This window comes from Eubalaena glacialis, chromosome 3 (genome assembly GCF_028564815.1).
Source record: "Eubalaena glacialis isolate mEubGla1 chromosome 3, mEubGla1.1.hap2.+ XY, whole genome shotgun sequence".
NCBI classification, from domain to species: Eukaryota; Metazoa; Chordata; class Mammalia; order Artiodactyla; family Balaenidae; genus Eubalaena; species Eubalaena glacialis.
In genome coordinates, this window is record NC_083718.1 from 107285860 (window position 1) to 107308017 (window position 22158).

The following is a 22158-nucleotide window of genomic DNA, read 5'->3' on the forward strand; positions in this document are numbered from 1 at the left end:
TTGAGGACTTAGGTGCCAGAGACAGTGTTAAGTTATATAATAGATTGCTGCATTCAATCTGCACCTTATAAACCGTCTATTGGTAACCGTAATTTACACATGAGAAAACTGAGACAGAGATAGGTCACATAAATTGGCCAGTGGTCACAAAGCTGGTGAGTGGGAGCACCCAGATTCCTACCCAGGTGCCTAAGTCCAGGAAACATGCTCTAAACTGCTTTGCTCACGGGTCTCAAAACGGTTTCCCTCTCGACATTGCTACAATGGTTGCAATTCCCAAATGGGAAGAGGGCTTGCAGAGGGTACGCGCAGTTTGAAAAAAGTCTCCCTTGCTCTTAACTCTTAAATACTCTTATTAAACAGTTTCTCTGAGGATTTCCTATCACTCAAACGTGAAAATTGCTTCTTTTGTGCGAATCTAATATCTATCCTTTCTAGAAGTCATTTCACTTTGTTACTGAAAGAATTTATTGAATACCTCCTCTTACATAAAAAGAAAAGAACATTTATTGACTTTTTATTTAGACATTTCCCCATAAATTATCTAATTTAATACTCACAACTTCCCTGGGAATTTTAAGATACATTTTAACATGAAGACCCTGCTCCAGATAAGGTAAACAGCATGCCTGGCTTACAGCAATTGGAACCTGATCTGTTAAATTCCTGGAAGCATGAGTCCCACTACACCCTGCTGCCACTTTGGTACATTTCACCATTGCCATCTGGCACTAGTCTGGTGCTTTTCAGGAAAAAATAGCCCCAGGCTTCAGTGGAAATGCCAATTTAAAGGACAGAAGTGAGAGATAGCCATGTGTACAAGGGGTTTAATGGCACCAAGAGCGAAGGGGTGGCAGGCACTTTCAAATCATGTTCTTAATTTTATGGTATTCCAAGGTCTTGAATGTTCTTTCCCGTGCAGTTTTCTCCAATGTTATTTTAATTTTTTTGGTAATATCTCAAGAAACTTTAATTATATCTTGGATGTGGTCTGCTTTCATCTTCACTTCCGTTTTCCCTAGGGAATGACTTCTAATATAAAATATCAGGAATTGGGCACATTTCAAGCTCCAGATGCTTTCCTGTCGTGTTTCCTTTGGATCGCTTTCTCTAACTGCACAGAGATGCCCCGATGAATGCCTCTGTCATAGCAACTGTCATATGGGATGACAGTTGTTCCTTCACCTTTCTCTCTTATTCAATGAAAAACCCTTGGGAACAGGGAAATTGTCTCTTTCACTTCTCTATCCCCAAGGCCTTATATTAGGCAGGACCTGACATACTGGGTACCCTCAAGGTACCAAATTAATGCATGTATGGATGATGATTTGAACAGAACTGTTTACACAGTTCTCATAGTGTAGTTAACATGATGAAAGAAAAATCCCCAAGTTAAAAGATCCTTGTTTACTTCTACCATAGAAAATACTCCTACTGTGAATTTCTAGAATTCTAATAATTTTTTTTAACATTAAAGAACACAAAAAGCTCAAATTGAGTCCTCCAAATAGCAATGGTAATTAATAGGGAAGAGAGAACAGATCTAACATATATATTAGGTTTAATGGGAAAAATGTGTTCTATGTCTTTATGCCCAAATATAAATTACATCTTTACAGCTCTAAAAAGACTAATTACAATCACTCAATGATCTAACAGTAAAGTTTAAAATAATGGTATGTAGTTGTTTTATTACCTGAATATTGATCTAGCATTAGGCTTGGAGTAGTAAGCTCTGTAGTCCCAGCTTTAACCTCAGGTCCTGATTTGCTCCTCTTACATAATTAGACACAAGTACTATGTGTATTGTCTTGGAAAGCATTTTGTTCTTTACACCTAATTAGAGACTAAGACCTGAGGCTGGGGACTTGTATTTCAATTCTTAAAAGTAATTGCTTTGAAATCTTTCCTTACAGCTGTAATTTCTTTACCCTTAGAACATATACCTGTCTTTTAAAAACATGGGTACGAATCACAATTTAATGCTACTAATATTTGCCAGGTACCATTTAAAGTTCATACTTTTACATTTCTGAACTCATCCTATCTCCACAATACCCCTTTGATAAAGGTACTATTATTATCCCCATCTTACAGAAGAAGCAACTGAAACATGGAAAAATTACATGGTTTGTGAAAGATAATACAGTTTATTAGCTAGATTATAAACTCAAGAAATCTAGCACCTGAGTTCACGTTTATAGTCATTATACCTACTACCTCTTGCTAAAAATTTTTAACACTGACCTTACCTTCCCAAAGACATTGAGAAATAGAAAATAATATAATGTACATTTGCTTTATATACTGTGAATGTCACCCGACAACTTTCACTATTTTCACTATTAGTGGGATTACTTTATTTATATAGAAAAAGCAAATATATTTTGACCTGAACAGTCTTATAAAAGAATACATAGTACCTTTGGGGTCCAACATATATTTCTTAATACCAAACAAAATAGGAGTTAAGGAAAAGAATATATTGTCATTGTAATAATGTCAGAGAAATGAAATTAACCAAAAATTCTGTATTTGAGATATGGAATAAGAGGAACAAATTTATGATTTTGAGATCTAATGTGATAATCTTACATACACATAAATTAGTGAATTAAAGACATCAATATTTTTAAATTACTTTTTTTGAGTTGTTTACTAAATTCAGGTATCAAGTTTATCCTTAAACCATTTTATTTAAGCACTGTAAAAGTTTATATTTTCTCTTATGTAATAATTAATTTATCTAACAAACATTTATTGAGTGTATACTATGTGCCTAATATATTTCATTTGATCCATAAATTATCCAGAGAAGAATTTCTAATCTACTTTCAGAGATGAGAATTTAACAATGTATCATGAATCACTCTCTTTTTCCAAGCTTGTCTCCTACATACTTAGATCATACTTAAATGCACATTATGAGCCCACCTTCAAGATTAATGGTTTTCCAAGGCGGCTTAAGACCTTATTTACTTGAATGTATCTGTGAAAGGGATTGATGAATATAAGAGATATTGAAGAGGGGCTCTTAATGCGGGACATTAAGAACTTTTATTTTCCAACAACTTAAGGCTGTGATTAAATTAAGTATAATTGTACTATGTTTCATTGTGAGATGCATCAAAAAGTCATGAACAAATATATAAAACAAATACAATATAATATGGGATACAACTATATCTGACAAAGAAGCACATTTTATTACTAAAAAATATGTTATCGTTTGTTCCACCATAGCCACAAAAAAATTGTCTTTGCTGGCATGTATACGTTATGTAACTAAAATAATTTTCTTTGAAAATTAAAACTAGAAGTCCTTTGTTTAAATGATGCCTCTCTTTGAAGTCTCAAATCTCAACTAATCCACAGGTATGCTCTAGATCATAAAATGAGCATAAGTATTATTAAGAAATGAGGCTCACAGACCTCGGAGATTGATTTAATCTTAATCTTCATCACCACTTATTTTATAGATAAAAATGTCTCCACTGGCTAAGAAAAGTTAAGGAAAAATTTATGTTTATAACTGTCAGTCTTGTTTTACTCCATCCATTCAGGCAAACATTATTGAAATCCTACTATAGATTAGGAAGTATGCCAGTAATGATTCCATATTATTTCCATTAATTTAACCAAAAGGTACATAATAAGCAATAAATAAATATTTATTCGATGACTAAATGAATTTTCATGGAAGTACAAACAGAATACACCCTGGTATTTTACTTTGGTACCCCTGTTTGGAGTGTATTTAATATAAGATTGTTCTCTTTTAGACTATCCATGAAGGCCCAGTTTCTGAAGCATGATTAGAACTTTATTAAATGGCGGTTTTACCGCTAAGGCAATCCTACAGCACAGGCTTTGGTGAGGACATTAAGTTGTAGACAACATATCCACACATATTTCCATGATTCTCACTCCTCAACAACAGTCCACTAAACGTACTGATACCTTGTTTTCCTTTTCCTGAACACACATTGATTTTAAATACCTGTATTTCCCCTTCTCTTTAATTTATACCTCAATGGTCTAATGTCAGTTTTAGAAGAATGTACAGAAGCCATCTTATGATAGCAAATATGAAAGCAATTATCCTCCTTTATGTTGATTAACGTAAATGTTTTGTGATTAAAAACAACCGAACAGTGATGGACCTAAGAGGCAATTGATTCAGTGCCTAATTACTGACAGAAAAACAACTCAACACTAATTGTGTCAAAATTAGCATTTCTGTCCTTGGCTTTCACATTCCAAAATCCACTTCACTGTGAGGAAATGACTCCATTCCATAGTAATCTGGAAGTACATGTCTCAGCTAATTAATTCTAGAAGAAACCAAAGAAAGCTGAGAGATACATAATTAGACATTTCACAGTTTAAATACAAACATTTTTCTCCTCGTGGCCCACAGGGGAGAAGAGCACTGCTTGGGATTTAGGCAAGTTCTTCGACCTTCATGAGTCTCAGTTACTTAATTTGTAAAACAGAGTTAATATCTACTCCTCAGTTGTCTTTAAAGGATCAAATGAATCAATGTATATGAAAAAATTACATTAAACTGTAAAAGAAAATTCAGTTATTTTGTTACTGATGTTGTTAATTGTATCCTCACTCCTTCCAATGTTTCCACTTTCCTTTACTGTCTGTCAGAGACCTCATGTCCAGAGAAGTAATTGTGAAATTATAGGTAGACAATTGGGCAGTGAGAAAGAAAAATATCACTTCCAATTTTATGATTTTTAGCTGTAACCATGTTTTTCAAAGAGCCTAACAATTTAGAAAAGCAGAGGATCCATTCGTAATTGCTTTAACATGTTTAATGCAACGTGGTATTATGAAATACATAAAGGTACTTAGATGGAACTTTCAAACAGCCGGCACAATTTGTTCACATGTAGAATTAGAATGACCTGTATTGTGTTATAATCCAGGGGGAAACCCTCTAATGTAAGGAATTCTACAAATAGTATAATGAGAAACGAGCACTAGAAGTTGGGAGACAGGCTCTATTCTTGTCTGATATTAACCATAGTGTGTTTTTAGGTAACTCAGTTAACCTTTTCAAGCCACAGTTTTCTCATTTGTGATAGGAGAAACAAACTAATGTTGTGATAGGAGAATCAAACCAAATGTTCTGGGAGTATATGATTTTATTAGACAATTCTGTAATAAGACATTTCCTCACTTTTTGTTGTTGTTGAGAGCTTGCATGACAAATAGCCTGTGATGTATACACATACTGGGAGGAAATCCTTGTGATAATATTTGTAACACATTCCTAAAGTAAACAGTAACAACTGGGCCCTAACTGCTTTTTATTTAACAAGCTAACTTAAGACAACTCCAACGCCTAAAGGAATCTCCATGGCTTGCTCACAGATGCCCATTACCCTCACATGCCCTTCACTCCTATCTTCTATTTTTCTCATGCTTTTTCTCCTAACCCTCCTTGGCCTGGCCTCTCTCTGTTTCTGTTCTCTTAGGCATTCTTTCCTCCACGCTCTGTCATTCTCATAGACATACACAGTCTACTTTTCTAAATTTTATTTCAGTTCCAACTCTTCCCTCTCACTCTACCCGGAGCTCCGTGTTCAGTCTTCCTCTGCAGAAGCCTCATGGGTACCACCTGTGCTTTCCCAAAGGAAGCAGCGTTTTAGGTAGACAGTCATTGTTCCATCTACACAGCCATGTCAGAATTAAATCAGTTACTCTAGGTGAGAGATAGCATTAACAAAGCCAAGTTCAGTAGCTGAATGAAGAGAAAACTCTATTCCGCAACTCAGACAGAAAGAACCTCGACAAGCATCTTCCACATACGTGCCTTCAGATACCACAAAGCTAGCCAAGCCACAGCAGAGACAGGTCTCCCCATCCCACTCCCTCATTAAGTTTAGCATTATCATTAGAGTCATGTGTGAGGTGGAGTGGGGGTAATGGTAATGCAGGAGGAGATGGAGATGGACAAGCACCCAAATCGTGGCTCCTTCGCTTAATTGCTGTGTCCCCAGAAAGATATTTAGCTCTTTGAGTTACAATTTGCTGATTTAAAAAAATAAGGATAATAATGCCTTCTCGATATCACCTTAATACAAATAATCCGGTTCTCAGGATTAAAGGTAATGTATACAGGGTCTGTCATATAAAGGAGGCTTGAAATTGACTATTCCTTGTTATTATTGTTATCATTATTATTAATATCCCTTTGAAATTGGTAGAAGGCACCCATTTTTTTCCTACTAGAGGAAAGTAGGACAAAGATTGCTATGAGTGATTTGTCCATGAAGACACAGTAAGATAGTGGGGGAGCCTAGGAATAGTATAGAATTCCCTAACGGCAGGTTCTGTGTTCAATACTTGGTCTCGGTATTTGTGGAAATGTCCTCATTTAGTCTCTCTGAAACTTAGGACTCTATTATCGTCTGTACTTCATTTTTGGTTTTCACCAAAGGACTTTGCACGTCGTGACCCTAAAAGAGGAGGAAAGATTTGTCAGCTCATCTCTGTTGGTGGGTTTGGACTACTTCTTTGAGGGGACTATCTATGCCATCTAGAAAAGGGAAAAAACCTGCAGCTACTATTTTGGTACGTGCAATGCAGAAATGTTGTCATTTTGTGCTTCCTACTGATGCTAAAGTTTATGTAAAAGGAAATCAGCTAGCTATATTTCCCGGCAAGATCATATGAGTTATATAATTTTCACATAGATCTTGAGCTAAAACAGAAATCTTGCGAATTAATGTTTGCTACAATTAAGATACAGTGGGGACTTTCCTGGTGGCGCAGTGGTTAAGACTGCGTGCTCCCAGTGCAGGGGGCCCAAGTTTGATCCCTGGTCAGGGAACTAGATCCCACATGCCGCAGCTAAGAGTTCGCATGCCACAACTAAGACCTGGTGCAACCAACCAAACAAATAAATAAATATTAAAAAAAAAAAAAAGGTACAGTGGACACTTTCCAGTGGGAAAAAAATAAAAAACATATTAAGGTCTGTCAAGACACCATAATGTCTAGGCATGACGTTCATACTGAACTAACCAGGGTATCTTTGCTCAAACAAAGGCTTTTTGAACTTCTTCAGGCAGGATGGTAACAGAGAAATGATGGCTTTTACTCCTGAACACAATGTCTAGTTTACTGACCCTAAACTGTAGTAATTAACCTGCATGAACAAAATCCTGAAACATATCCATTGTTAAGTACAATATTCAAATTAGTGAAAACTTTCTGTATAATTTCAAGTCTGTCGTGTTTAAAATATTTTGAATCTGTAAAACGTCAGGTACAGTTATTTTACACTCAGTGGAGAGAGGCTATTCTTACTCCCTCTGTGTTTGTGCATGTCTGTATGTGTGTGTGTGTGTGTGCGTGTGCACGTGCGTGTGTGTATGTGTATGAAAAACAAGAAATTTCAAACTATCTGCATCTATAGCTCTATAAAAATACTTTGCATATAGGTCAAACACTGCTCGTTTACCTCCATAAAGTAAACATTAGATTAGTAATAAAAATGTATGCCATAAAGCAGAATGTTTAAACGAGAAGAATCTTTTTCCCATTTATTTATTAAGAACTTGTATCTTTTTGGTTTAAAGAGTAATTCATCATTTGTTTGTATTACATACTGAGTCAATGTGAACCCATATCTTGGAACAGGATGACTAATGAGAATGAAACTGTGAGTTTGAGCACAGGTGGCACCATTGTAACGCTTGGCATAAAGGAAATGCATTAGGCACACAGACAACCAGCCTTCTCACGTATAATATTGGGTTAGTAAGCTGAAAGACCTTTTACTAATTCTAGGCGTGCTGCCGGGTGCAATTGCACTGTAAGTGATACAGCCATCACTTGGAGAGTGCTTTGGAACTTTAAAGGCAAGAGAAACCTTTTCTTCAGTGGAATGTTCCTTTTAACTTGCTTTCTGTTCAACCTGATAAAGCTTTGGATATGCTTGTTTGAGAGTTCCTTCCATAATTTGACTTTTCTTTTCCCACATTGAACAATGCAAAACTGAATTGTCAAACTTGTTCATAAAGTGAGGTACCATCTTGGAAATCACGGTGTGTTTTCAAATCACCATGTAATATTGATATATTTAATTACTGGCAACCATAAACCCCTTTATCAGCATAAACAATTGGCAGCATAAACCAAAGATGTAAGAAAAAATTAGTTCTATGCATTAACTTAACGTTTGTTTAACATCAAGTTTGGTGGTCAGCTGAGACATGATTACTTGATTTTAGTGACTGAACACCTTGGCATATATATAGGATATAATCTCTATACCCTGACACTATGCAAAAGAAACTGATACATCCTGAGTGCCTACTCTAGCTCAGGTATGATATATGGTATCTTTCATGCTTTAACCTCATAATATAGTCTAAGATATATGGTTACTATAATTTCTATCATATATGAATACATATATTTATATTACTTCATATAATTTCTATTACATATGTAGAAACTGAGGATGAGAGAAGTAACTTGGCCAGAATTATCCAAGTAGTATGTGGCATAGGTGGTATATGAACCGGGTCAATCTGTCTGTAAGGCCCAGGTTTTTCTGCCATAATTCAGTCTAACTTGATTTTAGCCTCCTCTGGTTGGAATGAAAATTGTTCCTCAGTTTCCTAGTTAGTTTCCTCATATTTCATGCCTATCATGAATAGCAATTTGAAACAGCCTGAACTGCTTGAAGAAAGGCAAAGTTTAAACTGTCCATGGTGTCACTGACTTGAGACCCAGAGACTGTTTTCTTCTCTAAACTTTCTTTAGAGCATCTTCTGTTACAGAGAAACTTTATTTGGGATGGTAGAAAGATGTGTTAGTCTTTTCCTGTATTATTTCTGACTTTGGTAATACGTTAAGAAAGGCCTTTCTCACTGTAAAATCTAAAAATATACTTCTATGTTATTATTATTATTTAGTTTTTTAACTGTTTCTTAAAAATCTATATCATTGGTCTGTCCAGAATTTATTTTTGTATGGTATATGGTAGGAACCTAACTTAATTCTTAGGTCCTATTTTCTCCTCAAATTCTGGTCCTTTTTGCCTCTTTTTGTTCCTTAAATTATTGTCTGAAGTAACAGAAAAGGCCTGAAATATGTTCTTTGGGCTGATATGTGATGAAAGATTCACTCATGTTTCACTTTTCCATTTTAATTACAAAGGTCTGGGGAAACTATGTTGGAAGCAAAGTGCCATTACCCTAGAGTACTTTACTGACATGTTAATTCATGCTATATTTATTCATCCTCCAAAGCAGCTACAAAGCTCATTCTCACTGGCCTCAAAATGAGTCTATCCAAAGGAGTTCAGTAGTGCATTCTGTCAACCCCTTAAATAATTGGTGTACTAATGTCTTCCCCCATTTTCTGGAGGCTCTTTAGTGGTTCATCATGCATTTAAGTTTCAGAGAGATCATTTGCAATCCAATTTCGTGGCTCTCCCTTTGAAATCTGTTACCCCCAAGACATAATGTCATAAATGCGCATTGAAACTCCATGAACTGTCCTCAAGTAATTGTTCTATAGCTTGCCCTGCTAAGGAATTTGTAGAGGGTATCTGAATGGGTCAAAGTGAAGGTAATGATTTTGGGCTATTTCCACTCATGGAAAAGAATTAACATTTGTGAGATGTTTGCTCCTACAGACACATTTCAAATGCATTATGAGGCATTTTTACTTTTAAAATTTTAGATTAAAAATAATGTACTCCTGTTAAAGGTACCTCAAAAGTGCACACATAGATTCTTTTAAGGCACATCCTTAATTCTCTGGTTTGCGTCCTCTTTCATGAAAGTATTTTCCTCGAAGCCATACAGCTGCAATCCAAATGTGGTCAGCTTCTAGCTGACCTCAGGTGCTCCGTCCTGGAGGCAGAAGCCAGGAATTAACTGATGTCTCCTAGACAGATGTAATAGATCCAGTCGTGAATCAAAGTGCTTTTGGACAAAACCACAGTGGATTAGCAATGCGACAAGTGGCCTGACAGGATTTAACTTCAAGGCAGGGATCCTATCTCTCTATTCCTTTACCCCTTTCACCATGGAATCTTCTGTGCCACATTTTTTTTCTCGATAAAACTCTTCGTTAGCTTTCAACAAAATTATCTAAACCATGGCCTCAAAATCCCTTGTGAAAAGAGGAAGGGCAAAAAAAAAATGAATCAATTAATTACTTTAAATAAACAGGTCAATTTTTTTCCTTCTTTTCTATGGGTCATGGATGAAGGAGTCACCCATCATTTCTCTGAGACTTATGCAAATCACGTACATCTTTCTTAACACTGAAACCATTTTTAAAATTTGTGAGACCTAAGAGAAACTTGCACATATACTGCTATCTATAAAAACAATCTGACAATGTCTCTTCTCCCAAGTTTCAAGACAGTGACTATCCCTCAACACAGATAAGCCTCACAATCATCAAATACAGAATCTACTATCTACTAGCTAGTACTTGGAAATGCTAAACCTCCATATTTGGCTGAAAAGACAGCCAAGGAAGGATATTTATAATTCAGCAACAGTCTTATAATTCTCTATGCAATCCAGGCTCTAATTACACAGAATATAGTTTTATGCTTAAAACCATATGATTTCACTAAACCTATCCAACACATCTCTTCTCTACCTATGATTTAATAAACCTCTTGCTTAAAAATGTCTTCCTAATGCAACGGACCACAGTGCATGGAATCACTGTACCTGTCAATCTTTATAACCCTCCCATAAATTTTTCCTTCTTAAATGCTGCATTTTGGTAAGTTAGCGGTTCATTTATGAATACATCTGCATGTTAACTGCTTATCTGTAATACTGCTCAGCACAGAATAAATGCACACGTACAAATCATGTAAAATCAGATGATGTCACTTATTTTAAAAATATTATACATACATACATATGTATACATATACATCTATTTGTGTATATGCATATAATTTTTGTTAACCATGGAAAAGGACCAACCGATTGATGCCTAGAGATGTGGACCCAATTTTAGAAGCTGATGTGAGCACCGTAGTAATTTTAATAGGGGTAGGGCTTTTGGGGTTTTTTTTGTGTGTGTAATAAAGCAATCAATATTCCTAATCCTACGTAAACATCCCCAGCCCCTATACACCCCGGGCATGGCTGTGTGTATTTGAATTCCTATAGAAAGCTCACAGAGTTCTAGATACGTAGTCGCAGGTTGAGGACACAAATCCCGAAATATCGGTATCATGGCCCCTCTGGGCCACGGACGACGCTGTGCACCCAGGCGGTCCAGGAGGGCCAGGGAACTAGCCCCACACTCACTCACACAGGTATCTCCCGTCTGCAGGCCACCTAGCAGTGGCATCACTAGTGCTAATCACCCCTGGCTGGCGGGCACTCACAGGCACACTCGGGGGAGCGCCCGAGAAACCTGGGGGAAGGGGGAGCGTGGGGCATTTAGGGGCAGCAGCGCGCACCCAGGCACGGGCTCCGCGCCTCCAACACCGTCCGGGACCCGAACTGGCTCCGGAGTCACCCGGAGGATCTGCATTATGCCAAGGCGCTGGGCCAACTCACCTCCACGAAATAAAAGCAGGGCAGGAGGGTCACGCTGTCCTTGATCACTTTGCCCTTTGGCCTCTCCTTCGCCGACATCCCTGCCGCCTGCCCGGGTCTGCGTTTTCCCCGGGGCGAGGTGTGCACAGCGCAGCCGAGGCGAGATGCCTCCTCCAGCCGCAAGCGCCCGGCACCGCTGATGTCACATTCCCCGCGGGCACCGCTGGAGCCAGCGCGGTGCAGGCAGAGCCCCCGCCTCTCCCCGCCCCTCTTTGCAGCAACCCAGCGGCTCCTAGAGACAGCAGGTCCTCTGCCTCCCCTACTCTGGTTCCCACCCCCGGTTTTTCTCGGCGGAGACGTCCAGCTCCTTCCTCCAAGCTGTTGCTGCAATGGCTTCCCCTCCCCGCCCCCCTCCCTCTGCTCTCCACCGCCCTGGCGAGGCTTCGCGGCGGTCGGGGCTTGACGTCAAGAATCGGAAAAGAGGGACGCACCCCTGGATTCTGCAGCAGCGAGGCTGAGGAGACGAGGCACCCACGCCCCTCCCCGGGAAGCCTCCTGGATCCCTCTAGGAACTCTAACTTCAGGATTGCTGGAGAGCAGAAGCCAGGATCTTGCGCACTGGCCCACAGCGCGAAAACCGACCTCTATCTGCGCGAAATTAAAACTTGGATCGCATACTGAAAAGCAGGCCGTGGTGGGAACTCTTTGAGAGCTGGCTGCTATCCAAGAACGACTTCCCCGACTGAGGACTCTCTGCCTAGGAGACTCCCTGGCTCCCTAGGATATGCCGACTCACCTGCTGATAAACATTCACTATTGCCTGTCTGGGAATGGTGAGACATCAATGGAGGCGGATGTGTGGGCATCCTCATTGAGCCCAAAAGCCAGGGTGTGCTGTTACCTCATCATCACACCCCCGGAACCACGTCAGTACTACAGTCATAACCGTGAAAGTAGGCACTTCTCAGACCTTAAGAATCCAAATTAAGTCCTTCACTTTTTGGTGATGTCCTTGGCTTGTCTCAACTTTGTGATTATTTTGGCAACCCAGAAGAGTCCAAGGATACAGAGGAGAAAAAACCCAGAAAATATAAAACGTTGTATTATACTAATTAAGGTAACCCACTTGCATGATAACATGCCCCTGGTCATTTCCAATATCTTCAAAGTCTCCACTTCGAGCATCTGAGGGCCAATTCCTACCTCACTTTTCGACTCACTTCTTCAGTTGCTAGCCTTAGCTTGGCCTTCTATCAAACAAACAAATAAACAAACACATAGACTGGGTAGTGAAAAAAACAGACATTTGTTCCTCACCATTCTGGAAGCTGGAAGTCCCAGTTCAGGGTGCCAGTGTGGTCAGGTTGTGGTGAGGACTCCCTTTTTGGCTATATGCTCACATGGAGGAAAAAGAGAGCTACTTTTCTGGTCTCTTCTTATGAGGGCACTAATCCCATCATGAGGGCACCACCCTCATGACCTCATCTAAATCTAATTACCTCTCAAAGACCCCCACCTCCAAATACCATCACTTTGGAGGTTAGGGTTTCAACATATGAATTTTGAGGGGAAACAAATACTCAGTCCATTGCATACTCCAGTAGATCTTTGGCAGCATCGGGACAGTCTGATCTACCAATGTGCACATTTCTGATCTACCACTGCCACTACCACCTCATGCCCTCACCTTCTACCAGGCTTAGGTTTCAGAGTCCAGCAGTATAATCTCTCAGTTCCCACTCCTTGTTCACCACACTCACCTGGCAAAATCCCAGCCCCAGTTAAACCCAGTTCTCTGCCTTTACCAGAATAACTGAAGGTGGATGGAGAAGAACACACGACCATGTGGTCTTGTGTCACATTCGACTCATGACCACAAACTTCAAATAGTCCCCACTACCTCACAATCCTAGTAATTTTTCCATAGTCTGTTCACATTCTCACTCTCTGAGAACTAACTCATACCTTCTCCAGTCTCTTCAAATCTTGACATTTTCAGCTAATGACTTCAACTTTTATTTCACTCAGAGAATGTAGGTAATCAGGAGAGAATTATGTCATCTTCCAAAGCTGACTACTAGCCTCCAACCTCCACCCTCCACACCTACCACCATCTCCTTCCTGTACTGGCACAATAGGCTCCTAAGTGTTCTACCAGCTTCCACCCTTGCTACCCCTATAACCTACAAACCACTCCTTATACAGTAGCCAGAATGATATTTTAACAAGTAAATCTAATTGTGTCATTCTGCCCAAACCCTCCAAGAGCTTTCCATTACATTCAGGAGAAAATACAAACTCCCCACCTCTTCCTCAAAGCCCTACCCAAGGACCCTGCCTGATTCATGGACTTCATTCACATTGCTTTGTGCCTTATTAGTCTGGCAGTCCCACTCTAGCTTTGTACTGCCTCAGGGACTTTACACTTACTGTTCCTTTGTCCAGGAATGCTGTTCTGCCAACATCACATGGTTTAAGCTCTGGCTCCATTCATACCTTTGCTCAAGTTTAAACTCCTCAGGGAAGGTTTCTTTGACCACTCGCTCCACCTAAGCATTAATCACCCCAGGCCTCCATTACTCTACTCTTACACATTATTTTCTTTTTCTTCATAGAACTTATAACTATCTGATAGTTTATAAAGTATTTATTGGCCAATTTTTTTCATTGCCTTCCTCTCCCACTAGAATGTAAACTCTATAAGGTCAAGCATTTCATTATCATTATGTGTCTGGCTACTGGAACTGTTCCTGGCAAATAACAGATGTTCAGTAAATATTTGTTAAAGAAATGAATGACTCAGTTAAATTACATGATGCATATAAAATCATGTAACATAGCTTCTTCCACATGCTAAATGTTCAAGAATTGTTAGTTGATTCTGTTTATTATCGTGTTATCGATCAGCTATACTTCTCACTACTACCAAAGTTACTGTGTGTGAGTGTTGTTTTCTTCCATTTTCTTAGTATCCAAACAGAATTTACAGTTCTTGGTAGATGTAAAAAACAAGTTAGAACATTTGTGAATTTATCATCCTGGAAACTCAGCATTTATATATGAAGGGAAGGTGAAACATAAGGCTGAAACTATAGCTCCTTAATTTCATTGGCCAGGAGCTGAAAATATGTGATAAAATACCAGAGATGCATGCTGACCACACCGCAAACTTCAAGAAAGTATTGAGACATAAGAAAGGTACTCTCCTTTCCTCTCTAGGTAGTTTGACCAGCTTGACCTGACCACATGGTCAGGGATCAGGGAATGCTTCCGAATTCAAAACCAATTGCTATTGCAAATTCTTTATCCCTCCCTTGCCCAGATTCTCTTTCCTTCTTCTTTCCTTCTTTTAAAACATTCTCTTTCCCATCTAAAATCATTTCAAAAAACAATCAAGCTACTTTGTGCAATACCTTAAATGCTAAACACAGTAATAATGCCTTACGTTGGGGTAACAGTTGATGCGTTTTGCCTACTTAAACTTTTGATGCTCAAAACGATGCAGTAAACAGGGCAAATTGTTTCCTTATTTTATAGAAAAATCTTCTAGACAAGATTCAGAGATGGAAAATAAATAGATAAATAAATAAATACATAAATAAATAAATAGTTGAACCAAAGGAGAATGAGATTTGGAGTCAGAAAACCTGATTTGTTATGTTTGAAATCTTCTCTTCAGCAAGTCACTTAATAGCTCTCAGCTTCTGTTTCCTAATCTATAAAATGAGGAAAGTACTGGTACCAACTGACAGCAATGTTCTGTAGCTCAAATGTGACAATATATGTGAAAGCAGTTGGTAAATTGTCAAATTGGTCCATCCATTCATACGTTCATCCATTCAGCCTACGAATATCGATTGATTCCCCCATTATGCAAGAGGCATTTTTCTTTCTGGATACTCACAGGAGAAAATAGATATGGTACCTGCCTTCACAGAGCTCACATTCGAATACAGGTGGAGAGGGGAGAGACACAGATAATACACTAGTCATAGCAATAGAAAACACATGATGCTCACTGCGGACAAGGCACTGTTAAAAATGCTTTTCACATGTTACCTCATTTAATTCTCACAACATCCTTAAAAATGGGTACCACGGTGTCATATGTCTTCAGTAAAAGAAACTGAGAGTTGGAGAGGTTAGTTATGATTATGCAAGTGCAACAAGTATAATTACTATAATCAGTGGAGCTGAGGTTTTGAACCCAGTGGGTTGCTACAGCTTTGTGATCTTAAAGGCTGCACATACTGCCTCTCTTAACAAACATATAATTACATCTTGTGATATATACTACTGAAGAAACCATTAGGATGCAGTGGTAATTACCATGAGAAACAAGTATGGTGGCCAAGGAAGACCTTGGGAGGAGTTGACATTCAAGCCACTTATGGCATCGAGGCTCCTAGAGGACATTCCTGAAGTAAAAAATATGCTCCATCCCACCTTCACCATGTAAATCCACCTTTAGGCCAAGGACAGAACTTGTATGTGGAATATTGCTTCAGGTATGCTAGCTGCAGGTCCTCATAATGATAGTGGCATTAAAAACAATTTAATGTGCCTCACAGAACTTGAATATTTTCCGTGGAAATCCTGTTCCAGTGCATTCAAATGAAAAACGGCACCCACTGAAAAAACAGCACTGACATTTCACAAGAGTACTTCACAGCGCAAATAGCCTGGAAAAAATATGCCTGAAAATGCATTTGACATCATCATTAACACTGTCAAACTCCTGAGATAAGAAAGAAGTAGATTTCCTATGTATTGGTTTTGGTTGCCCACAGCCATATGCAAACTCTTCTTCAGCTTCCCGGCAACTATTCATCCTCAGGATATTTGTCTGACATTTATCTTTAAGATCATAAAAAGGTGTATTTAATTTAGTAATGTGTTTCCCAGAAATCAGCTCACTTCATAGCATTTCGAGAAGACAATGTAAGCTTTTATTTCATTTTTCTAAGAGAGAGAGGTTTAAAAGAACTGAATATGCAGATGTGTGAAGGAGGAAAAGTACTGGAATGAGGAAAGTTCCGGAAGATGGTAAAATGATGTTACAGTTCTGACCTCATCATTAACTAACTGTGAGGCTGTGGAGAAGAACATTTTACCTCACGGGCTCAGTTTCCTCATTGAAAAATGGAGTTAAAATGGTGAAGCGGACATCTGTTGTTTCTGTTTGTCTAAGATCCATTGTTCCTTCTTCTTGAGGCAATTTCTTGAATTTTCCTGATGGACCATCCCACTCCTCACAGTCAGGGCTCTGCCTGTAATGAAGGTATTCAGCCCTCTCCGGAGTTCCTAGACTCTATTCCCAGGAACTTGAAACTTGAGGGGAGACATACTGAGACAGAAAGTTCTTGGTGTTGATCCACAGCAGAAGCAGAGAGAACAGCAATTAATGTTGGTCTTTCAATTCTCAAACTGCCCTTGTTTCCTGCCTTTCAGAAGTCTGACTTTTGTTTTGTTTGTTTCTTGGCACATCCCATATCCTTTCAAATAAATTCTTCTCTCTGTCTCTGTCTCTTTCTCTCTTCCTCTCTCCCTCTCTCATTCTTTCATTAATTTAGCCAGAGTCCACTTCTGTGACCCAAAACCCCTAACTAATATGAAGAGATCACAAGACATTCATTTGCTAAAAGATTAACTTAAGACCTAAAACAAAAACAAAACCAAAAAACCCCTAACAGTATTCTCTGGCAGGAGATACAGGAGATACTTTTCAATCAAATCTTATGTTTACTATCAATGACTGGCCCATCATGGTCCCCTGTGATTCACTATCAGGGCATGGTCGAAAGTGATTTGCACAATTCTAGTGAATGTCATTCCACAGAATATGTCCTTGTTCTGGCAGTAGTGGCTATCCCAAGAAATCCCATAGCAGTGACTCAAGGAACAAAGCAAAATTGCATTACAGAGCTTTGCTGTGGGTGTGCATTGGCATATTAATGTGTTGGGAATGGATTACAACTGTCCCACAAAAAATTTATCTCTTCAAGGGCATGGCAGGATCTGTGCAAGAACATCAGTGCAGGTTGCTTCTGGTTGCGAGCATCCTGGGAGCATCCTGGGTGGTGGCGCATCCTCTGACAGCATGCCCAGAAGGCTGCAATCGAGAAAACCAGAAGAGAGGCATCAGAACTTGATGCTCCACCCCTGTGCACTGAACAGAGCCAAGAAGGAGCCCCACCACTTGGAAACCCACTGAGCAGAGCACGGAACCACTAAACACACACCTGGACAGTCAGCTGCAGAGCATGTTTACTGGCATGGCCTCGGGTGTGGCATGTTGGGGGTGATGAGAGAGTGGAAAGAACCAGCAGTCTCTTCATGGGTACAGCTGGAGTCAGTGGCTAGTACCTTTGTCTTAGATCTGAACTTTGTCCACGGGTTACCAGTGTGTCTTCTATGGGGTGCCCCAGATAGCTGCATAACAACTGCCCCCAAATACATGCACATTCTGCAAATAAGAGCATCATTTTTGTTTTGAAACATTTGACATAAAAATATTTAACTGGATTTTAAAACATCCAAGTTATCACAAAAAAATTAAAGGTTACTTTTGTCAATGAAAGCAGAGCTGTTGGATTTTTTCAATGTATTGTCATTTCAAGGGTTGCTATATTTTCAATGATTGCAAAGCAATGATTTTAGATTTGTATTAGCTACTTGTGCAAAGTTTCTCTTCAATGATGACTATCAAGAAGTTAAGTACCCAAAATTTAAAATTTTGATCAGAAAATGTAGCCTTTCCTTGTACAAAATCATCTTATGGAAATAACTCGAGTTTCTCATTAAAAAATTAAATAGATTTTATTTGGAAATTTTATATTTAAATTATTTCCCTAAGACTTGGTGTGTCTTCATGCTTACATACTATAAAATGTAATTAATTTTCCACCAAGTTTTATATAGCTGCCCTCAATTTCCTTTTAGTTTACCCTGGTGTGCTCTATTAATACAAAATTTCATGTGTGAAAAGTTTGAGAAATACACATGAACATGACCTGGCTCTTCCTTTTCTTTCAGTGTCACAGGTTGCAAATGGTTCTCCACCATCTTACTGGTATGTAACAAGCAGCAACTAATTAAAGTATAAGATAGATCCAACCACTCAGTCTAAAAATCTTATCATCATCTTGGATTTATTCATGCCTTTTATCCCCTATAGTCTCCAAACACTTTTGAACTTCCAATGAAATTTTGCTCTTTCATATTCATCTCTTACCTATTTCCACTAGCATCAATTAATGTCTGGTTTCCTACAAAAGTCGGCTGTGACCTCCAAGATCTTCTGCCAGACCACACTCCTCTGGATAAGTGCCCCACTAGACCTTCCTTGTCTCGGCTAAACAGCCTTGTTTCCCCCTCTGCGGACTGTGTCCTCTCCTCTGATGAGCTTGTTTGACCCATACTTGGACCATGTTCATTCTGTCCCTGTGTCTCGTCATAGGCTCTTCCCCTCCCCTGAAATGTATTAACATCTCACGTTTCTGAATTTTATTCATGCTGCTCCAACTTTCAATGACCTCTCTCTGAACACCAGTGGTCCTTATTTTGCACTGCACACTCTAGCCCTTGATTATGAACTGTTTTGTTTTATCTGATACATTCTAATCTTGTACTCCCAACTGTAGGAGTGAATTGGGGGAGAGATACTTGCCATTTCTCTTCTATCCCTCTCCTTCCCTTCCACCTCTACCCTCCCCATTTTGTTCAATTCTTCATTATCTCTATGACATTATAATAGCCTCCAGACCAATTTCCCTGGATTCAGCTCTTCATTTTCTGAATCAATTCTTTACTTTTGCACCAGGATAATTCTCCTAAAGCACAATTTTGATTATGCCACTCATTTGCTCAAAAATGCTCCATGGTTTTCCAGCCTCTACCCTAGCATTTAAGGGCTTCCTTGGTCTGGCCTCCACCAATCTTCTTGTCTCACCTCCCATTCTCCCCTATGCAGATTCTACACTCAAGATACCCCAACCTACATGGTACTGCATAAACCATACTCTCCTGCATTGAAGACTTTTATGTGTGCTTCCTTTTCCCACCCTCAAAATTTGCAGACAAAAAGCAACTTCCTGATTAAGCTTCCTCAATCTTTTCCATGTCTATGATCCTTTAAGACTTTCCTTGGACATTGTTTGTAGATCATGTTATATTCTGCATTAATTGACTTATTTTTCCTCAAAGATATTTTGCTTCTTGGAAGTATGGAGCATGTCTAACTCGCCTTTCTTTTCTTCTCTTTTTTCTCTTGAACCTTCAGCATAATATTTTGTACATATCAAAAGTTCAGTGAATATTTACTGAATGAATAAATTCCATAATATCTACTCTCCCCTGTGGTGTCTAGCACAGCTCTAGAACAACATAAAGATTCTGAGTACACACTTATTGATTAATTTAGGGTTTTATGAGTCATGATTCTATAGGAATAATCACTCTCCCCCATTCTCTCTCCTCTCTCCCAACACTTCGAGAACACTGACAAGTCTCACAAGAAGTTTGAAATGAGTCTGACACACACAAAAGAGAATTTATTTTAATTAGTCCAGAGTGACTCCTGTTCTCTCAATCCTTCCATAATTATTCATTGATCACATAGAGTTTGTATAATAATTAGTCCAAAAGAAGATGTTGAGCATCTGTCTGTAGCTGCTAAGAAGTGTGCTCCAATCTGCAGATTTTCATCCTCCTCTCTTCTCTGCCCAGTGTCTAGCCAACAGGGATCTCTCTTAAATATTGCAGATCAAATTCTCCTCAATTCTACTGAAGAGACACATCTCTTAGGAAGATTTTAGGCTTGTCTTCGAGCTCTAACAGCTCCAAACATCTTTCATAATCCATACGCTAGTTGTCCTCTTCTTTCTCTGAGCACCTGTGCCCTTGTGTGGTTCTTGCATAGATCCTCTAGCCTATCCTGGTCTCCTTAGCTGTTGAACTTCTCTGTGGGCTAGGACTTCTATTTTATTTGTTACACTAAACAACGATTTCTCTTTGTGCCCTCTTCATTTGCCTGTCATAATGATAACCATTATGTTTACCTTTTATTGAGGTCTAACTACCATATAATATGATATTTGTTTTAGATGTATAACATAATGATTTAATACTTGTATACACTGTGAAATGATCACCACAATAAGTCTAGTTAATGTTACACATCCGTAATTACAGGCTTTTTTCTTGTGATGAGTGCTTTTGTGATCTCCTCCCTTGGCAACTTTCAAATATGCAATATTTCAAATATGCAATATACAATACTATTAACTATAGTCACCATGCTATGTTTTATAACCAATTATAAGAAAAATTAAGACAGGAGTCAAGATGATTTTAGAAGGAATTACTGAAAGGAAATATCTTCCCAGACATGGGAGCAATGTAAAGCAATGTAAAATGATGTAAAGAAGTATAAAAGTTTTGAACCTTTGCCGCCACTCACACCACTTTTGTTCTTGCAGTATGTACTTGAAGCACTTATGAAAAGAGTTAAAGCAATATAGGCTTTTATAATGAAGATGTCTCATAACTTTAAAATGAAACAGATTAAAGTTTAATTTCATAGTAATATATAGACTACATGAAAATTATACATTTCAAGCAACTTTTACTCCTTTACTTACACCTTTGATAAAGATTTGTTCATTGATATTTGAAAAATAACCATATTCATGCTGGACTTTATTTTGAAGTGCAAAATTAATACAAATTTGATTTCACATAAGTGTGGAGAGGATCTTGTCTGTCTTTGCAGATGTATAGATGGTGCTCGTTCAAACTCTAGAATTCTCAGATTCGACTCACTTTTTTTTTTTTTATTAGACTCACTTTTTTACATGGAATTTTATGTCACTGATTTGTAATCTAGTGAAATATTATCTTATCCAATTTTTAGCTTTTATAGATTCCAGGCATAGGAAACATGTGCTGCTTTGGTTTAAGCCCACTCCTTCTTCTGAGATAGGACATCTCCAAACACAAGCTAATGTGTGGTTGTGAGGCATGGGGGCATTTACTGTCACAGAATTCACCATATTGGTCATGGTGTGAGCACACAACTGAAGTGAGGTCTATCATGTATGATACCCTATCCTCTGGCTATGGAGATTTGTCCAGAGATGGTCATAAAACAAGTGGAAGCCTATCAGAGTACTCTCCCAGGAGTTTCCTAACTGGAGTTAGGAGTGAAGAATGCCCTTCCCTTTTTGGTGGCAAGACTGAACAAGTGTTAAATCTCAAACTGCCTGTAGTTATGTTTCCTCGACCAAATGAAGAAAGGCTTACAGTAGTAGAAGAGAATCAGGCTGAATTAAGAGAGAAGAAGATATCAAAGATACAGAGAGATTTCTGAGAGTTTTGAGTCCTTGAATTCAATTACCCACAAGATCAGCTACAAAACAATCTTCTGGGAGATTAAGTTACATGAGTCAGTAACCAGCTCCCTCCCCAACCACTTTTGCCTAAGTTACTTTTCATTGAATTCCCATCACCTATAACCAAAAACCTCTGTGTAATATACTCTCTATAAGAATGATACTAATGATAGTGTAAGAGTTGTTCTCTGGGAATAAAATATGAGGTGTTA

At 38.6% G+C, this 22158-nt stretch overlaps 1 protein-coding gene across 2 annotated transcripts in view; it reads right to left on the minus strand.

Moving 5' to 3' along the window:
* Nucleotides 1-11669, minus strand: part of PLPPR4 (phospholipid phosphatase related 4) — a 36287-nt gene extending 24618 nt beyond the window's left edge. Inside the window, exon 1 of one of the 2 annotated variants that reach the window (XM_061186284.1) lies at nucleotides 11577-11669. In XM_061186284.1, coding sequence (XP_061042267.1) covers nucleotides 11577-11654 — 78 coding nt within the window. In that variant the 5' untranslated portion in view covers nucleotides 11655-11669. The remainder of the gene's footprint in view (nucleotides 1-11576) is intronic. The other variant, XM_061186283.1, reaches the window with a different exon arrangement.
* Between the last annotated feature and the right edge of the window lie 10489 nt (nucleotides 11670-22158).